The sequence below is a fragment of the Dasypus novemcinctus genome, chromosome 11 (genome assembly GCF_030445035.2).
Source record: "Dasypus novemcinctus isolate mDasNov1 chromosome 11, mDasNov1.1.hap2, whole genome shotgun sequence".
Lineage (NCBI taxonomy): Eukaryota > Metazoa > Chordata > Mammalia > Cingulata > Dasypodidae > Dasypus > Dasypus novemcinctus.
This window is the reverse complement of record NC_080683.1, coordinates 25,036,112-25,062,826: the sequence shown is the minus strand read 5'-3', so window position 1 is coordinate 25,062,826 and position 26,715 is coordinate 25,036,112. Positions and strand designations below refer to the sequence as shown.

General features: G+C 42.2%; 1 protein-coding gene across 9 annotated transcripts in view; it reads left to right on the top strand.

Moving 5' to 3' along the window:
* PKHD1 (PKHD1 ciliary IPT domain containing fibrocystin/polyductin) overlaps nucleotides 1-26,715 on the top strand; it is a 568,785-nt gene that overhangs the window by 24,115 nt on the left and 517,955 nt on the right. For 8 of the 9 annotated variants that reach the window (XM_058306868.2, XM_071218517.1, XM_058306861.2 and 5 more), the window contains 16 exons: nucleotides 151-252; nucleotides 1,050-1,145; nucleotides 3,959-4,100; nucleotides 6,397-6,511; nucleotides 7,373-7,651; nucleotides 8,220-8,309; nucleotides 8,397-8,487; nucleotides 9,204-9,346; nucleotides 11,350-11,477; nucleotides 12,253-12,428; nucleotides 16,144-16,282; nucleotides 18,271-18,398; nucleotides 20,823-21,007; nucleotides 21,902-22,024; nucleotides 23,202-23,307; nucleotides 23,809-24,084. In XM_058306868.2, the coding sequence (XP_058162851.1) occupies nucleotides 151-252; nucleotides 1,050-1,145; nucleotides 3,959-4,100; nucleotides 6,397-6,511; nucleotides 7,373-7,651; nucleotides 8,220-8,309; nucleotides 8,397-8,487; nucleotides 9,204-9,346; nucleotides 11,350-11,477; nucleotides 12,253-12,428; nucleotides 16,144-16,282; nucleotides 18,271-18,398; nucleotides 20,823-21,007; nucleotides 21,902-22,024; nucleotides 23,202-23,307; nucleotides 23,809-24,084 (2,319 nt within the window). The remainder of the gene's footprint in view (nucleotides 1-150; nucleotides 253-1,049; nucleotides 1,146-3,958; nucleotides 4,101-6,396; nucleotides 6,512-7,372; nucleotides 7,652-8,219; nucleotides 8,310-8,396; nucleotides 8,488-9,203; nucleotides 9,347-11,349; nucleotides 11,478-12,252; nucleotides 12,429-16,143; nucleotides 16,283-18,270; nucleotides 18,399-20,822; nucleotides 21,008-21,901; nucleotides 22,025-23,201; nucleotides 23,308-23,808; nucleotides 24,085-26,715) is intronic. The other variant, XM_071218516.1, reaches the window with a different exon arrangement.

The window sequence follows — 26,715 nt, the reverse complement described above, 5'->3', positions numbered from 1 at the left end:
TGACTTTTACAAGAAATGAAAAAAATTCCAACCATTGCTGGTCTTAGAAAGTTAATAATTAGAAATAAATCATTGATAGTTTCTATTATATTATTATTTGGTTCACATCCTGGTCTATAATCAGAAACTTACTTTTTATTTCTCTTGCAGAAATACTATCTGTATTTCCAGAAACTGGGAGCCTTGGGGGAGGAACAGACATCACAATTACAGGAGATTTCTTTGACAATCCTGCCCAAGTTACTATTGCAGGTAACAAAGTTGGTGTAGCTGAAAATATTATAGTTCATTGTTTTAAATGCTGTGGGAGATAATGCATCTCCTATAGCATGGGGTGTGTGTGTATGGGAAGCAACTCTTGCCCGTTTTAGATGTATCATGTCACCTTACTTTATCTGTGCTTGATAGAGACCAGGTGGGATTGCAACCATGTAACAGGGACCTGGATGTCAACTTTTCCTTCCTGCAGACACACTCAGGAGTCCAGGGCATGTCCTCAGCGTCCCCATCTTACAGATGTGAGGCAAAACTGAGTGACATCCTTCTCCATGGAGGAGAGAAGGGAAATACACAGCTGCCTCTTCACAAAGGATTACTTCCCCTAAAAGGCAACTCTTCTCCCTTCCTGCTCAGCCTTCTCTATGTAGAAAAGCAGGAGTGGGCAGGCAATACTCTGCAGTTTCTTCTGGAATGCTTCCTCCACAAACTTTTTGGGGACCTATCTAGAAACTTTTGTTCTGCCCTCTAGATGATGAGGTAAGGATGCAGCAAAGTGTCCTCACACTTTCACATCATCCTTGCTTTTCCAACATCCCAAGGTGGTTGAGTGCATCCTAGTGAATATCATCGCATTGCTCTTTCAGATTCCTACAAACAGCTCTATGTTCTACTGTTCCATGATCTCCCTTTCTTTGCCCTCCATCAATTGGTTGACACCATTTGCTCTACTATCCACATCTAGCCCTTCGTCTTAGAATAGGGGCCAGCCCACTTCAGTTTTGTCCTGTCCTCCCATCTTCATATATATATATATAATTTTTTTTTGATAGGCATTCCATGTGATATTAGACATGTGTCTCCCAGGAAGATTGAGTGCACCACTAGGTCTCCAGGAGAAAGTACAAGGCTCACTGCTCCTCAGACAGGTAAGGAAGTTCCCAGAGCTGTTTTGTGAATCTCTGGTTACATTTTTTTTTTAATTTAATTTTTAAAAAAATTTATATTTTTTGATTGTATTCTTTTGAAGATACATAGATCACAAAAAATCTTACATTAAAAAAATAAGAGGTTCCCATATACACCCTACCCCCCTCACCCCACTCCTCCTACATCAACAGCCTCTTTCATCATTGTGGCACATTCATTGATTCATTTGGTGAATACATTCTGGAGCACTGCTGCACCACATGAATAATAGTTTACATTGTAGTTTACACTCTCCCCTAGTACATTCAGTGGGTTATGGCAGGATATACAATGTCCAGCATCTGTCTCTGCAATATCATTTACAAGTCCCGAAAATGCCCCCATGTCACATCTGTTCTTCCCTCTCCCTGCCCTCAGCAACTACTGTGACCACTTTCTCCACATCAATGCTACAATTTCTTCCATTACTAGTCACAGTAATTCCATACTCTGGTTACATTTTAATCGCAAAGGGCTGGGGAGTAGAAATGAAGGCATTTGGATTCTGTCTCAGGCCTTGGTCTGGTGAGCTCAGTGAGCCCTGGGCTGATGATACCATTGTCATGGGCTTCCTATCCGAGAGGCTCTTATCTGAGAGGCTCTTAGCTTTATTGAGATGCTTAGCCGCATTCTCCACTCCTAGCCCAAGCCAGATGTATGGCCAATGGGACTTTAGTGGATGTCATGATCCAGACATTGTTACTGCTCATCAAGACATTGTTACTGCTATTAGAGGGAACCCTGAACTGCCTCCCTCCCTAGGATGGGTAAGCTGCATGCCCATTGTCCTTGAAGCTGGGAACTTTAGAAGTGGATTCTTCTATGCTCATAACCAACAGTATACAAGGCCAGAGCAGGGCAGTGCAGTGCAGTTAAATGTCAGTTCTTCTGCCTTGCAGGCAGCTGTCTAATACTTTGAAAAGTAAGGGTGTATTAAGTGAGCAGAGATGGAGGAGGCAAGGTGGAAGCTCCACTTGTCCTCCTGTGTTTCAAGCTTCTACCTCATGGATGTAAATTAAGAGTACAACATCCGAGCTCTCTTCTCCGCTAAGATCTGGAGGCTCAGGGTAGTTAGGGATAAAGGGCAGTTGGCAGGTTACCCACCCTGGAACCCCAGCCTGCAAGTTTGTATTCCTTCCGGGTCCCACAGGAGGATGACTTAATGGTAAACCATAGGCAGTCAACTCCAGAGACTCAGAGCTTAAAAGTAAAGTTGCCCTGCAGGGGAAGAAACCTTTCTAAGGAAAGGCCATTCAGGTGTGAAAATGCATGCAAAGCTTTGGCTTGAGAATTCTCCTGGTCCCAGATCTGCAGTTTTTATTCAGAGAAAGCTCCCATCCAAGGAAGCAAAATTACTGAAACAAGTGATTGAGAGAATGCATGTTTCATGTGTCAGGAAATAGAATGCCTGCTCCTTCTTTGAGCATTTCCACTTTAGCTACTTGGGTAGTGGTAGTGTAATTTCCTGAATGCAACTGTTTTGTTTTTGTTTTTTTTTTTTAAGTTAGTTAACAATGTCCTTTATGAAGAGCTTTTGAAGTTTTTGTTTTGTTTTGTTTGTTTTGTTTTTGCCCATGGAAGTAGGGCAAATTACTACATTTAAAGTAGTGATTCTCAGCTGGGGGTGATTTTGCTCCCCAAAGGACATTTGGCGATATCTGGGCCCATACTTGGCTACCACAGCTGTGGAGAGGGCGGTACTGGCACGCAGTGTGTGGAGGCCAGTAATGCTGTGAAACATCTGGTAGTGCACAGGACACCTCCACAACCTAGAGTTACTGGCCCCAAAGCCGATAGTGCCAAGGTTGAGAAACCCTGGTTTAAAATAATATTCTTAAAATATGCTCTTATTTTTCTGTTTCTTCTCTGTTTCCTCTTTTTAGGAGTTAATGAAAAACAACAGTAGTAGTTTATAAAGGTAATTATGGGAGCTCTCCTTTATTGAGCACTTATTGTGTTTCAGACTCTTTTTGTATATATTTAAGCTCCCTTAAACCTTGCTATATTACCTCTACTTGCTATTAGTCCCATTTTGACACTTGCGGAAATGAAGATACGGGGGCATTAAGCAGTTTTCTCACATCTGGTAAATAGCAGAGCTGGGATTTGTACCCGCTGTTCTCTGATTCCAGAGCTTTTACCCTCCATCCAAGTTAGTTCCCAATATTCATCTGTGCCTCTGGCCCAGGGTTTGCTTAATATCAAACATAAATTAATAAGTATAACATGTAAAATATCACAGTCACAGCATACCACATAATTGGCTCTATATGCAGGTCCTCAGATTTGGGCCAGGGCACAGGAAATATACAATGATTGTCAGTTTTCTGGAAAAGAAGAGGTTTACAGGAATAGAATTCTCAGGTTGAAGTGCACCTTAAAAGATAATGAAGCCCATACTAGCTGCAGGAAGCAAAAGACAAGTCAAGTTCACAAGCACGGACTTACTTGGCTCGCCTTCTATTCACATAGTATTGTTTTCTCTTCTCTGTGCCACTTGATTAGAAAGGGCTTTCTACTCTTCTCTGGTCTTCTGTGACTCTCTCTCCCTTTTCTATTCCTTATCAATTTTCTCTTTCTAAGAAGCCAAATCCTGTACCAAGGAGCATTTTCTACCCTCCAGAACTTTTGCATTCTCGATAGAAACTCTCCTATGACTATTCCATCTAGGCTTTCATTGACTCACCTTTGCAGATCACCTCTGAAATAACATATAGTCATTCCCCATTTGGGGAGAATGCCCTCTGACATATGAGTTGTACATGTCTTTCAGGCAATCGAGGACTTCTTTTTGAAGTTGGAGATGCTGTTGAGGACTTGGACCTGAATGAAGCCACCCCTGGGTACAGGTGGCAGATTGTCCCTAACGCCAGTTCTCCATTTGGGTTTTGGTCAAAGGAAGGACAACCTTTCAGGTATGTTGTAGAGCCCAGGAAAAGTAAGAACTGATATCAAAAGCATCTTTACTGGTTTAGGTGAGACTAGGATAGAGTTAAGTAAGGCAGTGAGATTCCTAGGAGAGAATTTATAAACTGGCCCTTTCAACAACAGTGACCAGTGATCTCAACTGGTGTGGACCTTTTGTAGGTGCACCACTAAATTTTGATCAATATGTAAAATTTTTATTTTCAACAACTCAGTTTATAATCTGCTTCGGAGATCGCTATCCATTTGGAATATTGAGCCGAGTAAGTGAGGAGCCTTGGTAGAGGGCAGTATAAAGCTAATGCTTGAGAGATAACAATAACATTTGGCTGATGCCAAAGGAAGATGCAAGGATTTTCCCTTTGAGCCCACATGGGGGCAAAGTCAGGGCAGTCAACAGTTCTTCAGAACAACCATTCAGTGCTGAAGAGCAATTTAATGGCTGGCGTAATCTCTGGGGAAACCTTATGGGTTCTGCGAGACAAGGTTTTCTGTAGAGGTGAATGCGTTATGCTTATGGCTTTCCTGTTTAGTGTTATTTTGAGTATTTCTAACCCCTTCATAGATGTGGCAAAAATCTCAAGTATTCTAAAGAGGGCTTAAAAATACAAAAAGTTTGAGAATCATGCAGGCACATTTTAGAGTGCTTTCCATACTTATGGAAAGGGATGGTTCCTTTCATATGCAGTGGCTCTCTCCTTTTAAACCCTTCTCAAAGAGGGATTTGATGTGGGTCATGACCCCTGAGTGTAAATTTCAGTCAGTCTGTGACCTGCTGCAAAGATTTTATCATTTTAAGTCTCAATTCAATTGTGGAATGAAAGACTTTGTTCCCTGTGCAGGGAATTTCAAGTGTTGAAGAAGCCAAGTAGGGAAGATGTTGTGTGAACAGAATAGCATCTCCATTGTCCCCAAATTTTACTAGCTAGATGCCAGATAACATGGTACTGCTATGTACTATTATACAGTACAGCTATAAATATTATTTAGGCACTGATTTATGGTTTTAAAGTGGTAGTAACTTCTAGTCCCTTGTAGCCCTATGATGTCTTTATCACAGATTTTGAGGACCATTAATAATATTCACAGCACACCTTTCAGCCATATCATTGTGTGTGTATGTGTATGTGGGGTATGCTAAGGAGAGTGTCTGTCCACCTCAAAAGACAAAAAGAACAAAATATTTTCCCATGATCCATTGGGTATGGTCCTTTCAACTGACTTTCTGAGGAGTGAAAAACCAGATAGCAACTCCTTTTCCATTCTTCCTCCATTTATTCCTTTAAATTAAGAAATTAAAAATAAAAAAATTGGCATATTTATTCATTGACCCGCACATTAATGCTATTACATTGATGGTTCTTTTTTTAAAAATATTTTTAAAAGATTTATTATTTATTTATTTCTCTCCCCTCCACCCCCCCTTGTCTGTTCTCTGTGTCTGTTCACTATGTGTTCTTCTGTGTCCACTTGCATTCTTATCAGGGCACCGGGAATCTGTGTCTCTTTTCATTGCAAACTCTTGCTGCGTTAGCTCTCCATGTGTGTAGCACCACTCCTTGGTAGGCTGCGCTTTTTTTCACATGGGGTGGCTCTCCATGTGGGATGTACTCCTTGCGTGTGGGGCTCCCCTATGCAGGGGACACCCCTCTGTGGCATGGCACTCCTTGCATGTATCAGCACTGTGCATGGGTCAGCTCATCACACAGGTCAGGAGGCCCTGTGTTTGAACCCTGGACCTCCCATGTGGTAGGCAGATGCTCTATCAATTGAGCCACATCCGCTTCCCTTGATGGACCTTTGAAAGGAATATTTTCAAAATAAAATTCTTTCTAAAGATGAAAGCAACAGGCATGTGTATATTAAATAGAAATTTAAAAATCCTTTATTTAAATCATCTGAAGACTTAAAAAAATAACATAAGCAGAAAATCTATGTGGTATTTTGTTGGTACTTTAATCAACTCCTTACACATATCTGTCTTTAATACTGTGTCACTAGAATTTATCTTAAAATTTAAATTAAAAATATAGTCTTCTTTTAAAACTGTTTCATAAAATTTCCTGCAATCATCTTCAAAGTTGCATTTTATGGCTTTTACATTTGAAATTGTTGTCACCTTCAATTGACTCTAGAGTACTCTGGCCAGTTGTATTTTGGCACCAGAATCAGTTTTTTCTTCCTGACTACTATTAAGGAAAACAAAGTACAATGGCAACCGGTTGTTGGTTTGGTGATGTAGGCCTCAGTTGCTCTTGCATGACTCTGGGTTCTTCTACTTTACAGAGCACGGCTCAGCGGGTTCTTTGTGGCCCCAGAGACAAATAATTACACATTCTGGATCCAGGCAGACAGTCAAGCTTTGCTGCACTTCAGTCTGTCAGAGGATCCAGGGATCAAGGTATTCACCTTCCCCTCATTTTCGTCTTCCTCATCCCTAGCCCATCGCTCCTGACAAATCAGTATCAAAACTAAAGCTTTCACGTCCTACTGATAGTTGCAACATGCCACTAGGGATGCTAATTGTTGAAGAAAATGAATTTGGCTGAATGTAATGGTGCCTAATGTTGAGGCATTATGCTAGACCTTTTATATACCTTGTCTTACACTGCGAGGTATGTACGTTTATCTCCATCTTACAGGTGGGAAACTGAGGCTTAGGGAAATTGGAGAGCCTGTCCAGGGACACTTGAATAGTACACAACAGATCTGGGATTCAAACACAGGTTTTTCTGAGTCCACGACTTGTGCTTTTCCCGTTGACTATGGGTCCAGGGTGTCGGCAACCATATGAAGGAATAGTTCCATCAACTTTGAGGGATAAATCTATTAATACACTTCATGAAATTGCTCTGCTAACTAGTTGGAAAAATGTCATGTGGTAAAATCATTCTAGCTCTCAAAGGACTGAATACGGCTCTTTATCCACAGCATCTTCTAACCTAGGGTTTTAGGTTGACTGTCCCTGCTCTAAACATGGTCTGTTTCACCTCATTTGAATACTTAGCCTGAGAGAGAGAGACAGAGAGTGAGAAAGAAAGAAACTCAAGGGCTTGAGAAGCATAAACATAACCACAAGTCTAAGTTTGACTGGGCTACCTTGTTGGAAAAAGACCAGATAGCTTGGTTCCCTTGAGAGAGGGTTCCACTTTGGAAAAGATTAAAAAAAAAAATCCCTTGTTAGTGGCTGTCCAGACACTTCCTGTTTGAGAAAGCCCAGAAGCTTCACAGTGTTGACCTTGAGATGCTTATTTGGGCACAGGTGAAAGTGGCCTCCATCAGAATTGGCACTGCTGACTGGTTTGACTCCTGGGAGCAGGATGGGGATGAAGGGACCAGGCAACAGAAGACCCCCAAGTTGGAGTTGGTAGGTGGAGCCAAGTACTACCTGGAAGCAGAGCATGTTGGGATAGCTCCCAGCAGGGGAATGAGAATTGGCGTCCAGATCCACAACACCTGGCTGAATCCCGAAGTTATCAGCACTTACCTCCGTGAGAAGCACCAGATCCGAGCCCATGCCCAGAGGCTTCCCGAAATACAGGTCTGTGTCTTTTCCCAGTTCTATGGGTTAAGTTCAGGAGAGGAACTCTGGAATGGAGATCATCTTGACCTAGAAGAAGGATCATGACTGGGAGCCAGGAAATCCAAGTTGTAATTATAACTGCTGCCAAAGGAACAGGATATCTAAAGTAGAAAATGTGATACAAGAGATTAAAAGCTATATATAGGTCTCACTCCATAGCAAAAATGTAATGTACCCAATAGGTAATGCATTGGAAGCAAAGCAGAACTTTAACGAGGCTTGGACGGAGTGTGGGATGTTAGTGGCCACAGTTGAGAGAAAGTACTCTGTGGAAGGGCTGAATGCTTGGTGCTCCATGGAAACATTTAGGTTTTACGCTCTGAAGAAAAGTGGAGGGGATGAATAGGGAAACAGACACTATATTATTCCAAGAAAAGTTCTCATTTACTGATAACCCTTGAAATTATAAAATTAAAATTATAATGAAAAGGAAATGGCAAGGCAAGGAAGCATGTCCTATGTTTCTAGATAGGCTCTCTGGTTTAATCAGCACATTCATTTAATCCTCTCTCTCTTGAATTTTTAGATGCTGGATGTGTCTGGCATAGGGAAATTTTTCCTTACTTGGGGCAATGTCGCTAGCCAGCCAGTCTCTGCAAATGCCACAGCTCATCAGGTGGGGACCTTTTTCAGAAAATGGGGGGCAGGTGATCTAGGGGTGGTCCTTACTCATGAACTTGGGATATGTTTTTCTTTTTAATAGATTCAAACAGCCATTGAGGAGTTACTTTCAGTAAAATGCAAACTGGAACCCCTTTCAGCTAACATCCTTCTCCGGATTGGATTTGAACACGGTGCTGTCCCTGGTTTGACAAATTATGACCCTCATTTTCTTCTCCTTTCCTGTAAAATGAGAACACCATTCATTTTGCCTCAAAGGTGCTAGGAAAGTCAAATGAAGATGTGGAGACTGGATTTGTATACTTGTGTGGCCAAGCGAGTGGCTACATGCTTTGGTGGGAGGTGCTTGGTGTGGACATCAATAGAAAGACATCAATAGAAAGGCACCCAACCTTCTTCCCGTTTCACAGATCGGGAAAAGGGCAAACGATATATGTGGAAAACAGTCAAACAGTACAAATCTTGTTGAATTCAGATTTGTGCCTTGTTTACAGGAATTATTACATAAGGGAGTAATCTTTAAGATTCTTAAAATGTGAGGGTCTTTTTAAAAATTCTACTAAGGTCAACCAAATTTCAGTTGACAATCCTTGTCTCTTGTTACTTAACAGCTTTTCACTTCATGGCACACCTAGAAATGATTATATGTTTTTGGTACTCTGGGGCAGACAGAAGGAACTTTTCATGGCTGGAGGCTTCTCGCTGGGGCACGCTCACCTCCCCAAGCCCTGTCCAGCTCTTTCAAGGGCAAAGCGGCCCATATCCTGGTGAACTGAACCCATTCCCCACATACATGTTGGGGAATTCAGACTTGTTCAACTTCTATGCCTATCTTCCTCTTGGTCTTTACTTTTAAACTACATTCTATTTTTTCCAAACTGAATCCAAGGCCTCCGAGGTTCAAGCTTTGATGGGGACCTCACTAGTAGCACGGAGCCCTTCTGTGGAAGGTTCAGCATTCATCAGCCTCAACACCTTGTCCTAACACCCCCGGCTGCCCAGAAGGGCTATCGGCTACATCAGTACACACATGTAAGTAGCAGTCCTCATGCTTCTAATAATAAAAAGGAAATAGCAAGGCGAGGTGGTAGGGAAGGATTGGCACTGTTTCTCTGGGTTTGAGACTGAAAAAATGGAAGTACAAGGTAGTGATTTCTGTGACATGTTCAAGTGTCTCAGACTGAGGTTCTAAACCTCTCAAATGCTATTTCAAATACACCCACCTCCCACTTGTTAGTTGTTTTCAGGAGAGGCCTTTTGTTTCAGTTTGCTAAAGGCTAAAATACCAGAAATGGGTTGGCTTTGATAATGGGATTTATTAGGATAAAATCTTACAGGCTATGAAAATATCCAAATCAAGGCATCATCAGAGATGCTGTCTTGCCAAAAGTCAGCTGCTGATGATCCAGGACTTCTGTCATGTGACAAGGCAAAATGGCAGCTGGTCTCTGCCTTGTCCTGCAGGGTGACTTCCTCCTGAGCTCAGCATGGGTGATCAGGCATATGGCTTGTCTCTCCCTGGGTTACATCTCTTCAGCTTTGGGCTGCTCCACTGACTCCAGTCTCTGGCCTCTCTCTCAGCTCTCGGGGTTTCTCTGTCTTTCTGCTGCTGTAGGTCATCCTGTAGTACTCTCTCACATGGCAGGGTGAAACAGAGCAGCTCTGCTCATCTATCCTCCATTTATATAGGGCTCCAGTGAGAGGATTAGGCCCTACTCTAAGCCCTGCAATTTATTCAAAGACCTTTAACCAAAGCCCTCAATCAAAAGTGATCTAATCAAAAGGTCCCTTAACCGAATCTAACCAAAGGTACCACATAACACAGGAATGGGTTTCCTTGAAGAATGGGATTTTCTGGGGTCCACAAAAGACTCAAACCACGGCACCTTTTTATTAGCTGTGAGGCCTATGAAAATTTATATATATTCTGGTATTTTCCTTGCTCTCTAGGTGAGAGAGTGCAGACACTGTAGTCATACACTGTGGCTGAATCTTGACTCTAGATACCCTGCATGCCTAAGTATATTACACATTTGTTTACTTGCCTGTACAATGGGAATAATGTGGTCTACCTGTCAGGATTGTTGTTAAAATTAAATGAGATAATCTAGTAAATTGCTTGCATAGTACTAAAAACATACAGCTTTTTATTATAATTATAATTATTACTGATGGATTTACTGACAGCTCTTGAACACCACACATATCCTTTGCTTCAATAGCTCTGCCTTCCTTTATCAAAGAGGTGAAGCTAATTTTCTCCTTTGGGAACAAGCGCAAGCCTTGCTGAGGTTGCTGAGTTCATGGCAATGGTTTCATGTCTTCTCCTAGTTGGGCTGCAGGGGGCGCTGGAGCTGAATGGTTCATGCCAAGGGCACTGCCCATATTTCTGCCTTCACTCTAGACCAGTGTTTCTTAACTGGGGCTATTGGCTCACCAAGATACATTTGGCAAAACTTGGAAACATTTTTGCTTGTCACAGTGTAGGGGTAGGGTGGTACATTGCTACTCGCATCTAATGGGTGAAGGCCAGGGATGTTGCTAAACAATGTACAACGCACAGGAGAGACACTCGTTTCCCCCCAAATGAAGAGTTATCCAGTCTACTATGTCAGTAGTATTGAAGGTGAACAAATCCTGCTCTAAAGTTTCCTTGTGTCCAAAAGTTTGCACTTAACTCAGAAACCAAGGAAGCTGGGGCGTCAGAGTCAATGAACTGAGGCTCAGAGAGATTAAGGAATTTACTTAAGGTTGCACAGGTAATTTAGTCAAAACACATGTTTTCTAGTTGAGATACTTTAGCATCCTTACTGCCAACTACAGTCTAGGCATTTACTAACTCTGTTGAGTAAATAACAGCTTAATCATTATACTTGTATCTCCAAGTAGACTGGTCATCTCTAGGAGGGCAGGAACTGGGCTGACTCTCTCTCACAGAGTGTTCTAGGTTCTAGGGAGGCAGACTATATCAATATGTTTGTTAAATTGCTGTTGCTTGCACTAGTGGAACTGAAGGACTTATTTGATGTCTATAGCTATGCTTTGCATACAAAGGCCATATGAACCACACCCTGAAGATGACCATATCCTTCATAATCGACTTTCAAAACACTGTAAAGAACAGCACCTGTGACTGGAGCCCAGCGCGGACCAGACCCGAGAGGTAGCTAATCTGCGGTGAGCTGTGGTAGGAACTCAGTCAACTGCGATTATTAGCTGTCTTGGGACAGCAGTCACCTGAGCCACTAACAGTCTCTTATATTTGGACCTCGGATACTAGGATCTCTGAACACATGTTATTTGACCAAAGGAATTTGGTTTAAGAGTAGTTAGTTGTTAAGAATATAATACTTGGTAAGAGTCTGGCATTTCTCATAGGGATAGAATCATGGAACATCATAGTTGGAAGAGACCGCAGAGAACATTCCTTGACATTAAAATTGAGGAAAATTGAGCTCCAGAGAATTTGTGATTTACCAGAATTAATTCAGTTAGGGCACTGAAGAACCTGGAATAAAATTCAGGCATCTCGAACCACTCATGAGTCACGGGTGCTCTTTCTACTCTGTTTCTTACAGGTTTTTAAGTGGTTTTCAACTTAAATGAGTTCAGTAATGACTGGTAGTATCAGTCTTCTTGTTGATTAAATCCTTAACATATAAGCTGCTTAGGACATGCAATTATATTGTAATTTGAAAATGTCACTGACGTTGAGTGTCACAATTGAATGATTGACTCACTAGTGTTCTATCAAAAGCCGAGCTGAGCTTGTCTTGGGTGGGATGTTGGTACCCATAGCACACAGCACTGCTTGGGGGCAGGTGCTCATGGGGTCTGTCCCCTGGTAGTCTTCAGGTCCCAGGTTTGAGAACCAGGACTCTGATGGGAGAGCCTGGGGGTACACTGAGGGCCCCTCCTGTTCCGTGTTTGTTTTCCAGCTGGCAGTTCACTTGCACTGACCTCTGGGAGAACTGTGTGCGTCCTTCTCAGTATCTCCAGCCCCTTCTGGCAAATTCCCCAGTGCTGGTTCATCAGATTCACCTCTTCCCACTGGCTCATGAGACTGATGTGTTCTATATGGATGAAATTATTATCGCAGACACAAATCTAACAGGTGATCATCAAAGCCCCTCTCCTCCACTCCTGTCCATCAAATGCCTCCCTCACACTTGACTGCCAGGGGCAGCAGTTCTTTTAATGGGGAGGGAGCAGGAGATTCTCCGTCTAGCCTGTCTTGGTCCTAGAAAGGGGATAGTGTGGAGCCCCTATGCATGCTCTTTTTTTTTTTTTTTTAAAGATTTATTTATTTATTTAATTCCCCCCCTCCCCCGGTTGTCTGTTCTCTGTGTCTATTTGCTGTGTCTTGTTTCTTTGTCCACTTCTGTTGTCGTCAGTGGCATGGGAAGTGTGGGCGGCGCCATTCCTGGGCAGGCTGCACTTTCTTTCGCGCTGGGCGGCTCTCCTTCCGGGCGCACTCCTTGCGCGTGGGGCTCCCCTACGCGGGGGACACCCCTGCACAGCACTCCTTGAGGACATCAGCAATGCGCATGGGCCAGCTCCACACAGGTCAAGGAGACCCGGGGTTTGAACCGCGGACCTCCCATATGGTAGACGGATGCCCTAACCACTGGGCCAAGTCCGTTTCCCCTATGCATGCTCTTGCTACTGGTTCCTGTGTTGTAGGTTTGGGAAAGTCAAGTGCCAAGTTATTATGCCAATTTTATCACTTTCTGTCTGAGAGGCCTGGATTTCCTCATCCGTAAAATGAGGATAATAAGGACCCTACCTCACTGGATTACTGTGAAGATTAACTATAGTGTAAAGTATTCATCACAGTTCTTGATCATAGTAAATGTTCAATAAATATAATAATAATTATTATTACTTCATCATCATTATTTTCAGTATTAGGCCAGCAGACCAGCCAGCAGGGCTTCTCTATCATTCCATGAGTTCATATCTGTCATACAAAGTGCTTCAAGGAACACATCAATATCTGGCCCTGTAACATGGGCAAGAGGTTTGATTTATAACACTCAATACAGGCCAGGGAGAGTTTGCAGGGTAACCAGGCCTCACGAGGAGGCCCTTGTCCTTCTGCCCATCCAGATTCCTCCCTCTCATTATTCGAAGCTCCAGCCCTATCCCTTCCTCCATGGAGCCTCCCATGACCTCTTTTGGGCACAGTCATCTCACCTAGTTCTCCTTGCCCACAAGTCCTGGGGACAAAGTAATCATCAGGAGTCCTTCTGAGGCTGACCACACATGATGCCCACCCAAGGGAAGAGAAGCCCATGACCAAGATAGAAGGTGTGGTTTGCTCTCAGGGACTCAGGTTCCCAACTTTTGATTTTCCACCAAATCCCTTGGGGCTCATCCTTCCTGCTTTTTGTAGCTTTTCTCCTCTTCATGGAGAAAAGAATGAGACCATCATTTACGTTTTGATTGAAATGAACTTACAAAATGTGCAACTTTTCCATCTTCTGCCTAAAAATTGCAGAGCTGGGATCAGGAAAGATGGGGATGAGTAGTATACTCTATCAGCCCTGACATGGTGTCATCTTTGATACTTGTCAAAATTCCATCCCTTGTCTGTTTTAGTGGTTTACATGTGTTTGGAGCATCTAGGTGAGGCCAGGTCATTGCTTTTCATTCCTAATCCTGCTCATGTTCTAGCACACTTAAAGAAATTACCATATTTGAATGGTGTGCTGGGATAACTGCTTGGATTTGTTCGAGCCTCAGACAACTGACTGGAGGCATTTGGTGACCCCCTAGCCCTCCCAGCCTGGAGGTCTGAGATCAATATTTCTTATGCTTGAACTTGTTGATCGCAAAACTCAGGACCAGACAACAGCTGCCATTTCCCTTTCTCTCTCTCTCCTAAATGTATTCCTGCCCCTCTAAACCCCTGAAGCCAAGGATTCAGAGCCCTTTCTCACTGCCACCCCACCTCTTTGCTACCAAATCCTCCAGCATCTGGAATTATCCAGGGGTGAGGTGAGGCGGGAAAGCAGGAAAGAAGATGGACGGGTGGCTTGACTGAAACGATCTGTTTTCTACTTTGTCTAATTACCCTGCTGCCAATGAATTTGATGAGGATTTTTTTTAATGCCAACATAAACACAATTCAGCCCATAGTTAATTGTATGCCATTTATCTGATCAATTTAATATTTGATTTTATTCCACCACTTAATGTCTTCTATGAAAGTACTTTTTATCTAGACTTAGCTACCATTTATTTCTCATTTAGTTTTCAGAAGCCCATGAGATGGTCCAATTAACCCCACTTTATTTTTTAATTATTTTTAAAAAATTTTATTTATTTATTTATTTTTCTTTATTTTCTTTTAATGTTACATTAACAAAGTATGATGTCCCCATATACCCCCCACTCTGCCCACCCCACCCCTCCCACATCAACAACCTCTTCCATCATCATGGCACATCCATTGCACCTGGTGGATATATTCTGGAGCACCGCTGTACCACATGGACGGTGGTCCACATTGTAGTCCACACTCTCCCCCGGTCCACCCAGTGGGTCATGACAGGACACACAATGTCCAGCATCCATCCCAGCAGCACTACCCAGGACAACTCTAAATCCTGAAAATGTCCCCACACCATATCTCTTCTTCCATCTCCCTACCATCAGTAGCCACTGTGGCCACTCTCTCCACATCACTACTACAATTTCTTCCCTTATAATCACAATAGTTCCCCAGCAGAACACCAGTTAAGTCCACTCTAATCCATACTCTATTCCTCCATCTTGTGGACCCTGGGATGGTGATGTCCACTCCACTTCTATATCGAGAGGGTGCTTAGATTCCACATGGATGATGGATGCAATTCTCCTGCTTGCAGCTGTAGGCACTCTTGGCTCCCTGGTGTGGTTAACCCCACTGTAGAGACAAGGAAACCCCAGGCTTAGTGAGGTTGAATAGCTGGCCCCAATCACACAGATGGGATGTGGGGAGTTTGGAACCCATCCATCACTGACCCCAGAGCTAAGCTGTCAATGACTCCCTTAGCCAGCTGAGACTTAGTGAGCACCTATTTTGTGCCTGGTACTCGGCTAAGCATTGGGCATGCAAAATGTTTAAGACAAAGACATTGTTCTTAAATTGTTCACAGCCTTGATTGTAATCATTTGTGGGGAAGAAGTTGTCTTTTACCCAATGCCTAATATTAGGTGGGGGGAAAGGGTATTAACATCTATTGTGCTGCTTATTTTACATCTACCATCTCCCTAAACTCTTTCTGCTAAGCAGGGAGATACATGTTATTACCCACACTTTACAAATAGAGAGGGTACATTGATTAGCCAAGTGGCTAGACAATTAGAAATGGGAAAATTGGGATTTGAACAGCAGTCTGTTTTTAAACCTTGTGCTCTTTCCAGGGCACATGATATATCCTACAGAACTCCACACAGTAGATAAACTCAGTGCTTCAGTAAGTGCCTCATATGTTCACTGCTTCTGAGGAAGATCAGTTGTGCATCCTGGGAGTTGCCAGGGAGCTTAAGAAGGAAGGAGGAAAGGGTGGCTGTCTGTCCTGCAGTAGACTATCCGTGTAGGGGTTCCTCCAGGGGTGTTGGGAGGGATGTGGCCTGGCTTGGGGATTTTGAACTTTGCTATGGAATCAGTGTTAGTCTCCCTGAATTGTGACCTTGCCTCTTCCTTTTGGTGCTAAACCTAATAGTGGTTGCCCTCCACGGCAGTGGATGGGTAGGAATCTCAGCATCTCCAGTTGGGATTTTGCACACAGCAGGTCTCCCATCCTGAGTTTCTTGGTAATAATTGGCTCTTTGGCTTCTAGTTTCTCAAGTTGATTCTGGAACAGCTCGTCCAGGTGGAAATCTGGTGGAATCACTTTCTGTGGTGGGAGCCCCTCCAGTCTACAATGTAACCCTCTGGTCGGCAGGGTGTGGCGTGGAGCTCCCGCTCATCTCAGCACGGTAGGCCCCAGAGTTGGTTCACTTTTCCTGCTTTAGGATTGTGAGTTGGCTTTGGGAAATGCAGAGGTGGGACTTTATTCAGGAAAAGCCCCTTGTCTTGTTGCTTGAAACAAAGGTTCTCAAGGGATTATGCAGCATCAGACTCACCTGAAGTCCTGGTTAAAACGCAGATTGCTGGGTCCCACCTCCAGAGCCTCTTGTGCAGTTGCCCTGGGGCAAAGCCTGAAAATTTGTGTTTCTAATGAATGCCCAGGTGATGCTGATTCTGCTGATCTGGGAATCACTTTTTGAGAACTACTTGCTTAATGGAGGAAAGTTTCTGGTGAAATTGTTTAAAAATATTTCCCTCTATGCTTGTCACAAGTTCACGTTACCACTGTTTTCTGTCCTCTTCCCTCATTCCATTCTCATGTATTAATCTTTTCGGAATACTCTGAAGTAAAAGGAAATTCTAAGAACAAAAATAGCTGTTTTCAGAATTAACCACCAGCTGGCACTAGAGCCCCATAAGCATTGCTTTTCCTTAACAGTCAAATATCTCTTAACTGCTGTTTACAAAGCAGTAACCAAGGATCAGGGTCCTCTGAGCTCCTGGAACACACATATGCTCTAATTCATCCTTTTAATTTTTCACTTAAATCCCAGTGGGATGGGACAAATGGAGATGCTCTGCTTTTAAACATTTCTTCTTCTTTTTTTCCATCTCTTTGTACCAAGTTCCAAGCATGTTTCACATGCTTGTGGCTTGGTATTAAAGGCAGACACAGAAACCTTGAATCTGTGCTTCATTCTCCTCGACCTACTGTTCTGTGCTCCTCTGCATGGGAAAGAAGCAAAACCCAATACATAGAATGAAGGGGTGCGGGAACTTCACTGGCAGAGACTGCGCTACCACCTTGACTGCCCTGCGGTCCTAGACCCCCAATGCTAACACTGGTAACTCTGTAATGATGGGGGCTAATTTTGGGTACTTTAGACAGTCCCACATCTAGAGTGGTCCGTTTCTGAGTTTTCCTCAAGTCCCTTAGCTCTTTCTGTGTGTCACTGGCCTAAGAAAGACGGGATAACCTTCAGACTGGCCTCTCTCACATGCTCTCCTAACCCAGACAGTATCACTCTGTTTGCCTGTCTATGTATGCTTTGTATGCCTATATAGTAATATGTGGTAATTAAATAATGTTATCAGTGATAGAAATGGTGTATGCTCATTGTTGGTAATTTGGAAAGTACAGAAAAACACATGGAAAATAAAAAAGTGCTCATAATCCCTCTGTTTGGCTATATCTTCTATTAACATGTTGGGTCCATATTCTAATCTTTTCCCCAAGCAGTTTTATATGCATGTAAATGTATCTTTTTACTTTTTAAACATCAGACTGTGATCATACATTGCATACTATATGTGTAAACTTGGCCTTTTCACCTAAGCGCATATGTGGAATATTGCCCCATATCATTAAACATCCTTCTAAAATGTGAATTTTAGTGGCTGAATAATATTCCATTGCATGGGTATGTCACAATCTATTTGATCCAATTGTTATATTAGAAGCAGGGCTAGGTAGACTGTGTTTGTACTGAGGGACTAGATAAGGGCTTTGCTGGATGGAGTGGCATTGCCTTCAGCATGGGATAGTGGGTGGGAGAAGGGAACCATGGCCCATGACTTTCCTTTTGGCTCCGCAAATGAGCTTAGAGATACCAAGTTTTCTCTGAACTCTGCTTCAGGATCAGAACTGTGGTGGCTGAAGCTATCACTTCACTTTGGATCCCTGAGCTCCAAGGTTCCATGCAGGGTCAAGCCTGGAATACTCAGAGAAGCATTCCAGTATTTATATTATACTTTTCCTTCTGTGCTCGGAGAGGGACACCCAATTTTAGCAGCTCCAGCTCATGGCATGGAAACGAGGGAGATTGCCTGGTCTTTGAGGTGAGTGGTTCTTCTTGATGATTTCAGTTACTAATGCTTTGTTTTTGACATGCCGTAGTTCTTTGCCAGACGCAGGAATGGAAGGAGGCTTGGAATCGGTCCGGGTGACAACACAGAGACTACAGAGGACAAGTCCACCTTTAGGAGGACACTTTCGTATTCAACTTTCCAAAACAGTGATATCTGGTAAAGGGGCAATTGAGGTGTATACTTCTCATTTTCAATTTTGGGGCCATTTGCAGACAACATCCGGTGAGGTTGCCAGGCAGGGTGACAGTCTTAAAAACTTGTTTTGTTTATTTTCCAGTGCCTAAAAATGACCTTAAAATTAAAGTTCTGGAAGGGACTTATTACATGATTTCAACTTTTTAACCTTGTAGACATGGAAACCGAGTGTATTAGCTTCCTTGGATTGCTTGGTGGCTTTAAAGAACAGGAATTTTCTCTCTCAGAGAGGTCAGAGGTCTGAAATCAAGGTGTGGGCAGGGTTGCGCTGGAGGCTCTGGGGAGAGTTGCTTCCTTGCCTCTTCCAGCTCTGGCAGCTGCGGGTGTTCTTTGGCCCGTGGCCAGTTCACTTTCACCTTGGCCTCTGCGGTCACATTTCCTCCTCCTCTTCTGTCTCACAACTCCTTCGTGGTGTCTGGGTTCTTTCACTTAGACCAAGAAAAATACTTGTGTGCAAATGTTCCTAGTAGCATTATTCACAAAAGCCAAAACCTGGAAACAACCTCGATACCATCAGCAGATGAATGGAAAAGAAAAATGTGGTTCCATTCATGCAATGGAAAATTAGCCATAAAAAGGAATGAAGTTCCTCTCACTTATAAGGATACATATGATGGCAGTTTGGACATACCCAGATAATCTAGGCTAAGCTCCCCTTCTTGAGATCATTAACTTAATCACCTCTTTTACATATAAGGAAATAGTCACAGGTTCCAGGGATTAGGATGTGGACATAACTTTTTTGGGGGGGTTGTGGGGGAGGAAGGACTATTTAGCCCATTATACTGAGACTTGCTCAAATATCATAAAAACAGTTGGTGACGGGATCTGGATGTGAACTCTGGTATTTGATTCTTGGGTCAGTCTTCTTTTTTCTAGGTTCCTTGAGCCAAGATCCATAGTGGACATAGTCCTTCCAAACTAAACTCAACCGTGACACCATGGACTACTAAAAGTTTTAGTAGTCTTAACAAATGTAGAAAGAGCTTTCCAGTGCCGCTGGTACAGAATAGTTTCTAAATATTCAAGAATACACACATTTCACAAAGAACAGGGATTAGAAGTAACTAGGATATATTAGTTATTTGGTAGAAACATAGGGGAATCTGAAGGGAGGCTCAGGAGAATGCAAGAGTGACTGTTTAGAAATTGGTCATGGTCTGGAAGTCTTTTGCCCTCCCAAGCAGAAAGATGCTGGGCTTGCAGAAGATTTTCTTGGATAGGAAGAATGGAGTGGTGCATTTACAAAGATAGGTCAGTTTAGGAGAATTTGAGGCCCCCTAGGTTATTGGAATCTGGTAAATGGCCAGCAGTACCCTGGCTTTACAGAGTCCATTAGTGCCCCATGTTTCTGTTCCCTCTTCATGAATGAGAGAACTGCAGCTTATCTGTAGAGAGACTTAATCAGTCATCATGTTCTATTGCCGATGTCCTCACATCACTGAAAACAACAACTGGGGAAAGTCTGCCTTAACTTGGCCTTTTGAAATGGTGGTGACCCTCAAGTTATGTACAAATATATTTAAAAAATGTTTTTAAAAAGGGTAAGGGTTTTGTTTGCTTTTAGAAATATTGTGTTATTTTATTAACCCTTCAGGGCTGAGTGGAATAAGAACAAGCCTCTAGAATAGGTAGAAGGCAAACCTGGGCTTTCATCTAAACATTTCTCATTTGGTTGGCAAGCTTCTGAATCTTGTTGGGTCTTACTCTTTTCAATCTTCTAAAGCAGACATTCGGTTCCTCATCTGACCCACCTCACAGGGCTGTTGTGTGTAGCTAACTAAATGGAAACTTTTGGTGAATCATGAAGCAGACTTCAGACATAAGCAGGATTCAAACAGAATGGTGTTATTTCTCTGTGGGAAGATGGAATGGGGAAGCAGGTGGTTGGGATTAGAGGAGATTTTAGTAGAGAAACCCAAATTGAACGCCAGCATTCCTCAGATGGGCTGGCTAAACTTTTATGGGTTCAGATGCTATGTGCCTCCCCCACTCCTAGAGAAAGGTGGCCAACATTTTTCTGTTCACTGGGTCATCTAAAAATTTCCAGGGAAAACCCAATATTTAAGTAGATTTTCAGGCCTTACCAGGAAGTTTGCTTTCTGAGCTGACAGTGTTGAGAAAGTTCTGTCTGTGACTGTGCTCTCCTTGCTATGTGGTAGTGATACTGATTAAGGGCATCACAATGTACAAAGTGGATATCTACTTGTATTTGACAGGGAAAAATGGTTTAACTAGGGCTTGGGGTTCTTTTGAAACTGTATTTTGATCTCGAGAAAATTCTAATAGGCTTCCTGACATATGTTCTTTGTTATTTTTGATAATAAGACTGGGAGGTGTATAAATTAGTGTCTTGTTTTTCTATATCAAAACTTTCTCCTACAGGTGTCCCTGTGCACATTTCTGCTGGTCACCTGCACAAGCTCTTACAGAAAAATGCTGATGACATCACATCCAGGTACCTCAATGTCAGTGACTTGAATGTGAAGGAAGATCTAAGCTCTTGCTACGAACGTGTGTGGACACTCTCTTGGTCCACCCAGATTGGGGATTTGCCCAATTTCATCGGGGTATGTACAGTATCTCTTGTGGTTGTGAGAATTTGGTGCTGTGGAGCAATGTGTAAAAAAATCAGAATCATGTGAACAGAGATTGTCATGAATTGTTAATTTTATTGGCATATTTGAGAAAGAATTCTATGCTCTTTCTTTTTGGAAGTTTTTCAGTGATTTTTTTGGTGTCTCATATCCATGATGAAGCAATTTAAACACACTGTCTCCTTTCCTAACTCACTCTAGGTAAAGAAGTTTTGGTCAGTGTCCACCATGCAATAATTCTACATCTGTTATCGGGTAATTTAAGCAGATGTGATTGACTCAGATTATTATAGAGGCAGATGGCAGAGCAGAAGGAAGTTTGGAAAAAGATTTGCTGTCTTTGGATAATGACAAAAGCAGCTGCCGTTGCATATTGAGGATTTTAAAAAATAATCTACTAATCATCTAGTATGTAGTTATTATAAAGCGAAGCCAATGATCAAATATTACCTAAGCTATATGGTATTGTGGATCATCATGTGGTTAACAGAAAAGATACTTGGGTGGAGATGGAAGAAGGACAGGATCCTTGCTCTTATAACACTTGTTTCATTTTATTTTAATGTTTTGAATTGCAAGCGCATATAAGATAGAGAAGTATATATAGGGGCAAAATATCTCAAGACCTAGAGAGAAGGTTGATGTGCTGTACCTCTTTAGGCAACTCCACTTACAAATAAATATTCCTCTAGTCTACTGGGGCTTTCATTAGCCATCACTTACTGTTAGGTTTTAAAATTTTAATCCTGTCTCTTTTTCTAGTTGTCTGATTATCTTAAACAGAATGCAAAAAACCTCATCATTTATTTTAAGCAACACTAGACCTCTGTCCCATGGCAGAATTGACCAAAAATGTAACCATTTCAGGTCTCTGATGAAAATCTGACTGGAGTGGACCCTGTCGCAACTACTCGTGTGCTATATGATGGTGGAGTTTTCATTGGACCCATATTTGGAGACATGCTGGTTACGGTCAACCAGCGCCCCCAGGTGAGAATAGATGGGCTACCTGGGGTGCAAGTCTAACTCAGCCCCTCAAAGATTTGTGATGTGGGCCTATGATTTAGCTCCCAGTGGTCATTTTTCCAATCAGTTAAATAAGGGCAATTATGGTTGTCCTCTTTCTACTGCTACAGGGAATGTAAAGTCTATGAAGTATAGGTGTATTGTAAAAGTAACATCCTATTATCATAATTATTGATGCTATTATTATAGTATAAAAAAATAAAGAACCTCTATACAAAAGTTATTTTGTGCCTGCACACAGTTGCACTTAAGAGTAAACAGGCTAAGTTGACTCTTTCCTTTTTAAAATGTCCTTTTCTTTTTCTTTCTGTATTCCTCGCGAAAAATTCAAATCACGAAATCGACAAAGAACAATAAAATCTGGGTATATTTGGGTACCCAAACCAAGGATTGACAATTGTGAACAGTTTGATATATTTATTTTGTCTTTATGAACAAAATAAAACATTATAGATAAAATTGAAGTATCACCCCTGTCATTCCAAATCCCTTCCATAAGAAAATACTAACATAAATAAGATATGTGTGCTTTTAATCCATTTTATAGGTAAAGTTAACTGACATTCTATTTTATCTTCCTCACCTCTGAGTATTGCTTGAGTCCTAATAGATTATTAGTTCCAGGGGGAGGGAAAGACATCTAGTTTCTTCTTGGCCATTCTAGGACAAAATGGACCCAAATCAAATGTACAAATACACCCTAGCTTTCAGTTATATATCCTTATAGTGATGATGGAAGGAGGGAGCCTGCTTCATTGGTGTTTGCTAGCAAAGAAAGGGCATTACACAGCAAGTAGGTACTTTGTTGAAAATACAGAGTGAGAGAAAGTCCTTGTACACTTTGAATTTTATTAAATTTACTTCTATATGACAATGAGGGAATTTATCTGAGAATTTAGCTTGTTAAATTACAGAAATGTTAGGTTGCAGCATAGCCCTATCATTTAAAAAAAGTTTAATATATTTTGAGCCATTCATTACAATTTTAGTTTTTTTATCAGGAACATAGAAGAAAGAAAGGAGAATAATATTAATAAAATCATTAAAACATTTTCATTTGGGTAAATTGTACAGCTATTTTATGAAAGCCCCTATGCATATGAAATGCATGCATTTGTTTTAATTCTTTTGCTTTCCTCAGGTGGTTGTGCATGTGAACGATATACCAGCTCACTGCTCAGGTTCCTGCTCTTTCCAGTACCTCCAAATGTCAACTCCTTGGGTTCACTCTGTATGGTATTCCCTTGGTATGATTTGTGACTTGGCACTAAGATGGGCATGAACCCAGACCCAAAATGATTTTGTTAGAGGCCATGTGTCTGATGATGGTGTAGATAGAAGGTACATCAAGACATGAGGTAGAGTTGCATAAGAGCAGAAAGTGTATTTTTTTTGGGCCAGTCTAAATGAGGTGATCATGATATGTAAATGGAGACAAGTATAATTTTGATGACATAAAGTGTTTCATTCTCTTTGTTTCTTGTTTTGGAATATTCTTTATTTGGGTTTTATTTTCATTTCCTTAGTGAGTGGTAATCTCTCATTACTAGTTTAAGAAACTTTTGGATGGGGCTGTGTGCTGCAATGGTAAATGCAGATGGCCAGTATTTGGTTCAGCAACCATATCTCTGAATGTTTAGGAGGGGAGGGAAGAAGGAATAAACATTTGTTGTTAGAGATAGGTCTCTTACATGAAGTGATATGATTGAGGGATGATTTTATTTTTTAAATTTCTTTTCTCCTATTAGATGGTGACACCAGCCTACTGGTTTATATTACTGGAATTGGGTTCTCTAATGACTCCCAGGCCTTGCAGATTACAGTGAACCGAACAAGTTGCGATGTTGTTTCCTCAAACCACACACACGTTGTCTGTCAGATGGATTTGCTACCAGTTGGAGTGCATCAGATCTCGATGTTGGTGACACCCTCTGGTCTTGCCATCAGTGCCCATGGAAGAGGCCTCTTCCTAATCGTCGAGCCCAGACTGGATGCTGTGAAGCCTCCCAGAGCTGCCGAGATTGGTAATCAGGGGAAGTCACCACATTCCATCTCACCCTGGGAAGCCGGCCTTTTGGACTTGGGCAGGAATCTAGTTCTGCTGTGTGATAAATTCCATATGCACTATGAGTCACAGCTTTTTGTTCTCTGCCATCAGCATTTCTTTTAATGAACAACAGACAGTTGGGCCTTTAAGTGAACTCCCTTGCCACATAAAGGGTCACAGTTTGGCTGGAGGTGTCAGGCATAATTGGAATTGGGTCAGACACTGAGTCACGGGGACTATTTGGTCCAGTGGAAACGATGCTGGCTGGGGTTAGGGCATGTTGCCTGCATTTTAGTCCCACCACAAGTCAGATGTGTGACCTTAGCAGTTTCAGTTGCTCCTGTGGGTTTTAGCTTCTTAATAATGATGATGACAACTATAGAATCAGTTAGTGAGCACCTCTTCTAAGTTAGTCAGTGGCACATTTTATCTCTAAAGGCTTACAACCCGTCAAAGATGGAATTATTATCCACATTTTGCAGAGGAGATAATGATGGGTCTAAGAGGCAAGTGACTTGCCCAAATCTTCACAAAGGAAAGAGGTGGAACTAGGATGCAAAACTGCCATGTGGTGACTCCCACACTCCTGCTCCTTCTGCAATTCCATGCTGCCTTACGAATAGGCCTCCTCAGTTTTGGCGAGATTAAAATCAACCTCCAGGTGGGAAAGCCCCTTGCAAAGTAAAAACATTGTGGCAACTATGAAGTACAGGCCTTGCCCACTGCATTGGATTTCTTGGGCTGCCAAAACAAAGGACCACAGGCTGGATAGCTCACGATGACAGAAATGTGGCCTCCCACAAATGGGCTGCAAGTTCAAAAGAAAGACGTCGACAGAGCCTTGTGCTCTTGAAAGCTCTAGGGGTCTCCCCTCTTGCCTCTTCCTAGCTCCTTGTGGTTCCAGGCAGTCCTTGGCTTTGCTGCCTTGTAGCTGGATCACTCCAGTTTCTGCCTTTGTCTTCTCCTGGCTGTCTTCCCTCTGTATGTGCCTGTCTCTCAAATTTCCCACTTTTTATAAGGACACAAGTCATTGGAATTAGGACCCACTTTCATCTGGTATGACCTCATCTTACATAATTAAATCTGCAAAACCCTGTAACAACCGTATTTCCAAATAAGGTCACACTCCCAGGGACAGGGTAAGGACTTGTGGGCAACATAATTCGAGGCACTATACCCACTATGAGTTTTGCACATAGTGAGAGTTTCACAAATGCATGTTAACTGACAGACACTTGATATCTGGCTGACCTACAAAGTCAAGTACTGTTAACCTCCATGATGGCCGTCAGCCCCATCCAAGCCCACCCAATTGCACAAGCTTCTGAGTCTTGACAGCTTAGAGTTCCTAGTTGCCTCCCTTGGTGCCCCTTAACCAGTGGCTGCACTAAGGCCCTCCATTTTACACAGCCTGAAGCCACTGTCTTTGCTACCTGTATTCTGTAATGTGCTTTCCATATATAGGCACAATAAATTAAAAAAAAAAAAAAAAGGAAAATATGGAGGGCAGAATGACAAGTAATGTCTTGTCAACATTTAGCCCCATGAGTTGGGTCTTAGTGTTATGGAAAACTAAGGAACCCTCATGACTTGCTACTTTGTGAGGAACACAACTAGTTTAAACTGGATGGCAAGAATCACGCTTAGGAATATTCTTGCTTATGTTTGCTAAAGTGTAATTTTTAGAGCATAAAACTCCCTTTCTTTATGCCTTTTGCATCACTTTTATTATGATAGGTAGATACCTGCTGCTTAGAACATTGTTTAAAGCAGTTTATCCTGGGCCCAAACTCATTGCCCAAAGGAATGTCTTGTTTCTTACTTGACTTTGCTTAGAAAAGTGAATTAAGAGGCCCACCCCGCCTGGTCTCTGTACCTAAGACAGAGAAAGCAGCACTTACTATTATTTCTTAGTGATTTAAGGAAGGAGCCAAATAATACATGGTGCTTAGAGTGGAAGCTCATGGTCTGTACTGACCCAGTAATTATTGACTTGTGATCAGAGTCATATAATAGTCTTCTACCAAAACAATGCAGGGCTTTGGTCTTCTTAAAAAGTTACCTTCGCAGTTCAGGCCACACAAACCTTCTTTAGCTCCTCCCACCTTGATTGTAGGCCCTTTAAGGGCAGGAAGTGGCTTGGTCAACTTTGTATGCCTTATACAGAGTGCCCTGCACAGGTAGGGTGACCAACTGTCCCACTTTTCCCAGGAGTGTGGGGGTTCCCAGGATAAAGGACTTTCCGTTTTAAAATGGGGCCAGCCCTGGGTTCTAGAACTGAGGGATTTCCTGGGATGTGGAACTTAAGTAGTTAAAACTGAGAAAGTCCCAGGCATACCAGGATAAGTTGGTCACCCTATCAGGCAAGCTGTACCATAAATATATAGTGAAGGGATTAGAGTCTGGGAAGATTGTACACCATCCTCAGATATAAGATTTTAAAATATTTTCTCCTATATTGTGGGCTTTACTTCCCATTTCTTTATTGTGTCCTTGAAAGCCCCCATGTTTTTAAATTGGATGAAGACTAATTTAACTATTTTTTTCTTTTGTTGCTTGTGATTTTGGTATCACATCTAGGAAATCATTGCCTAAACCAATGATATGA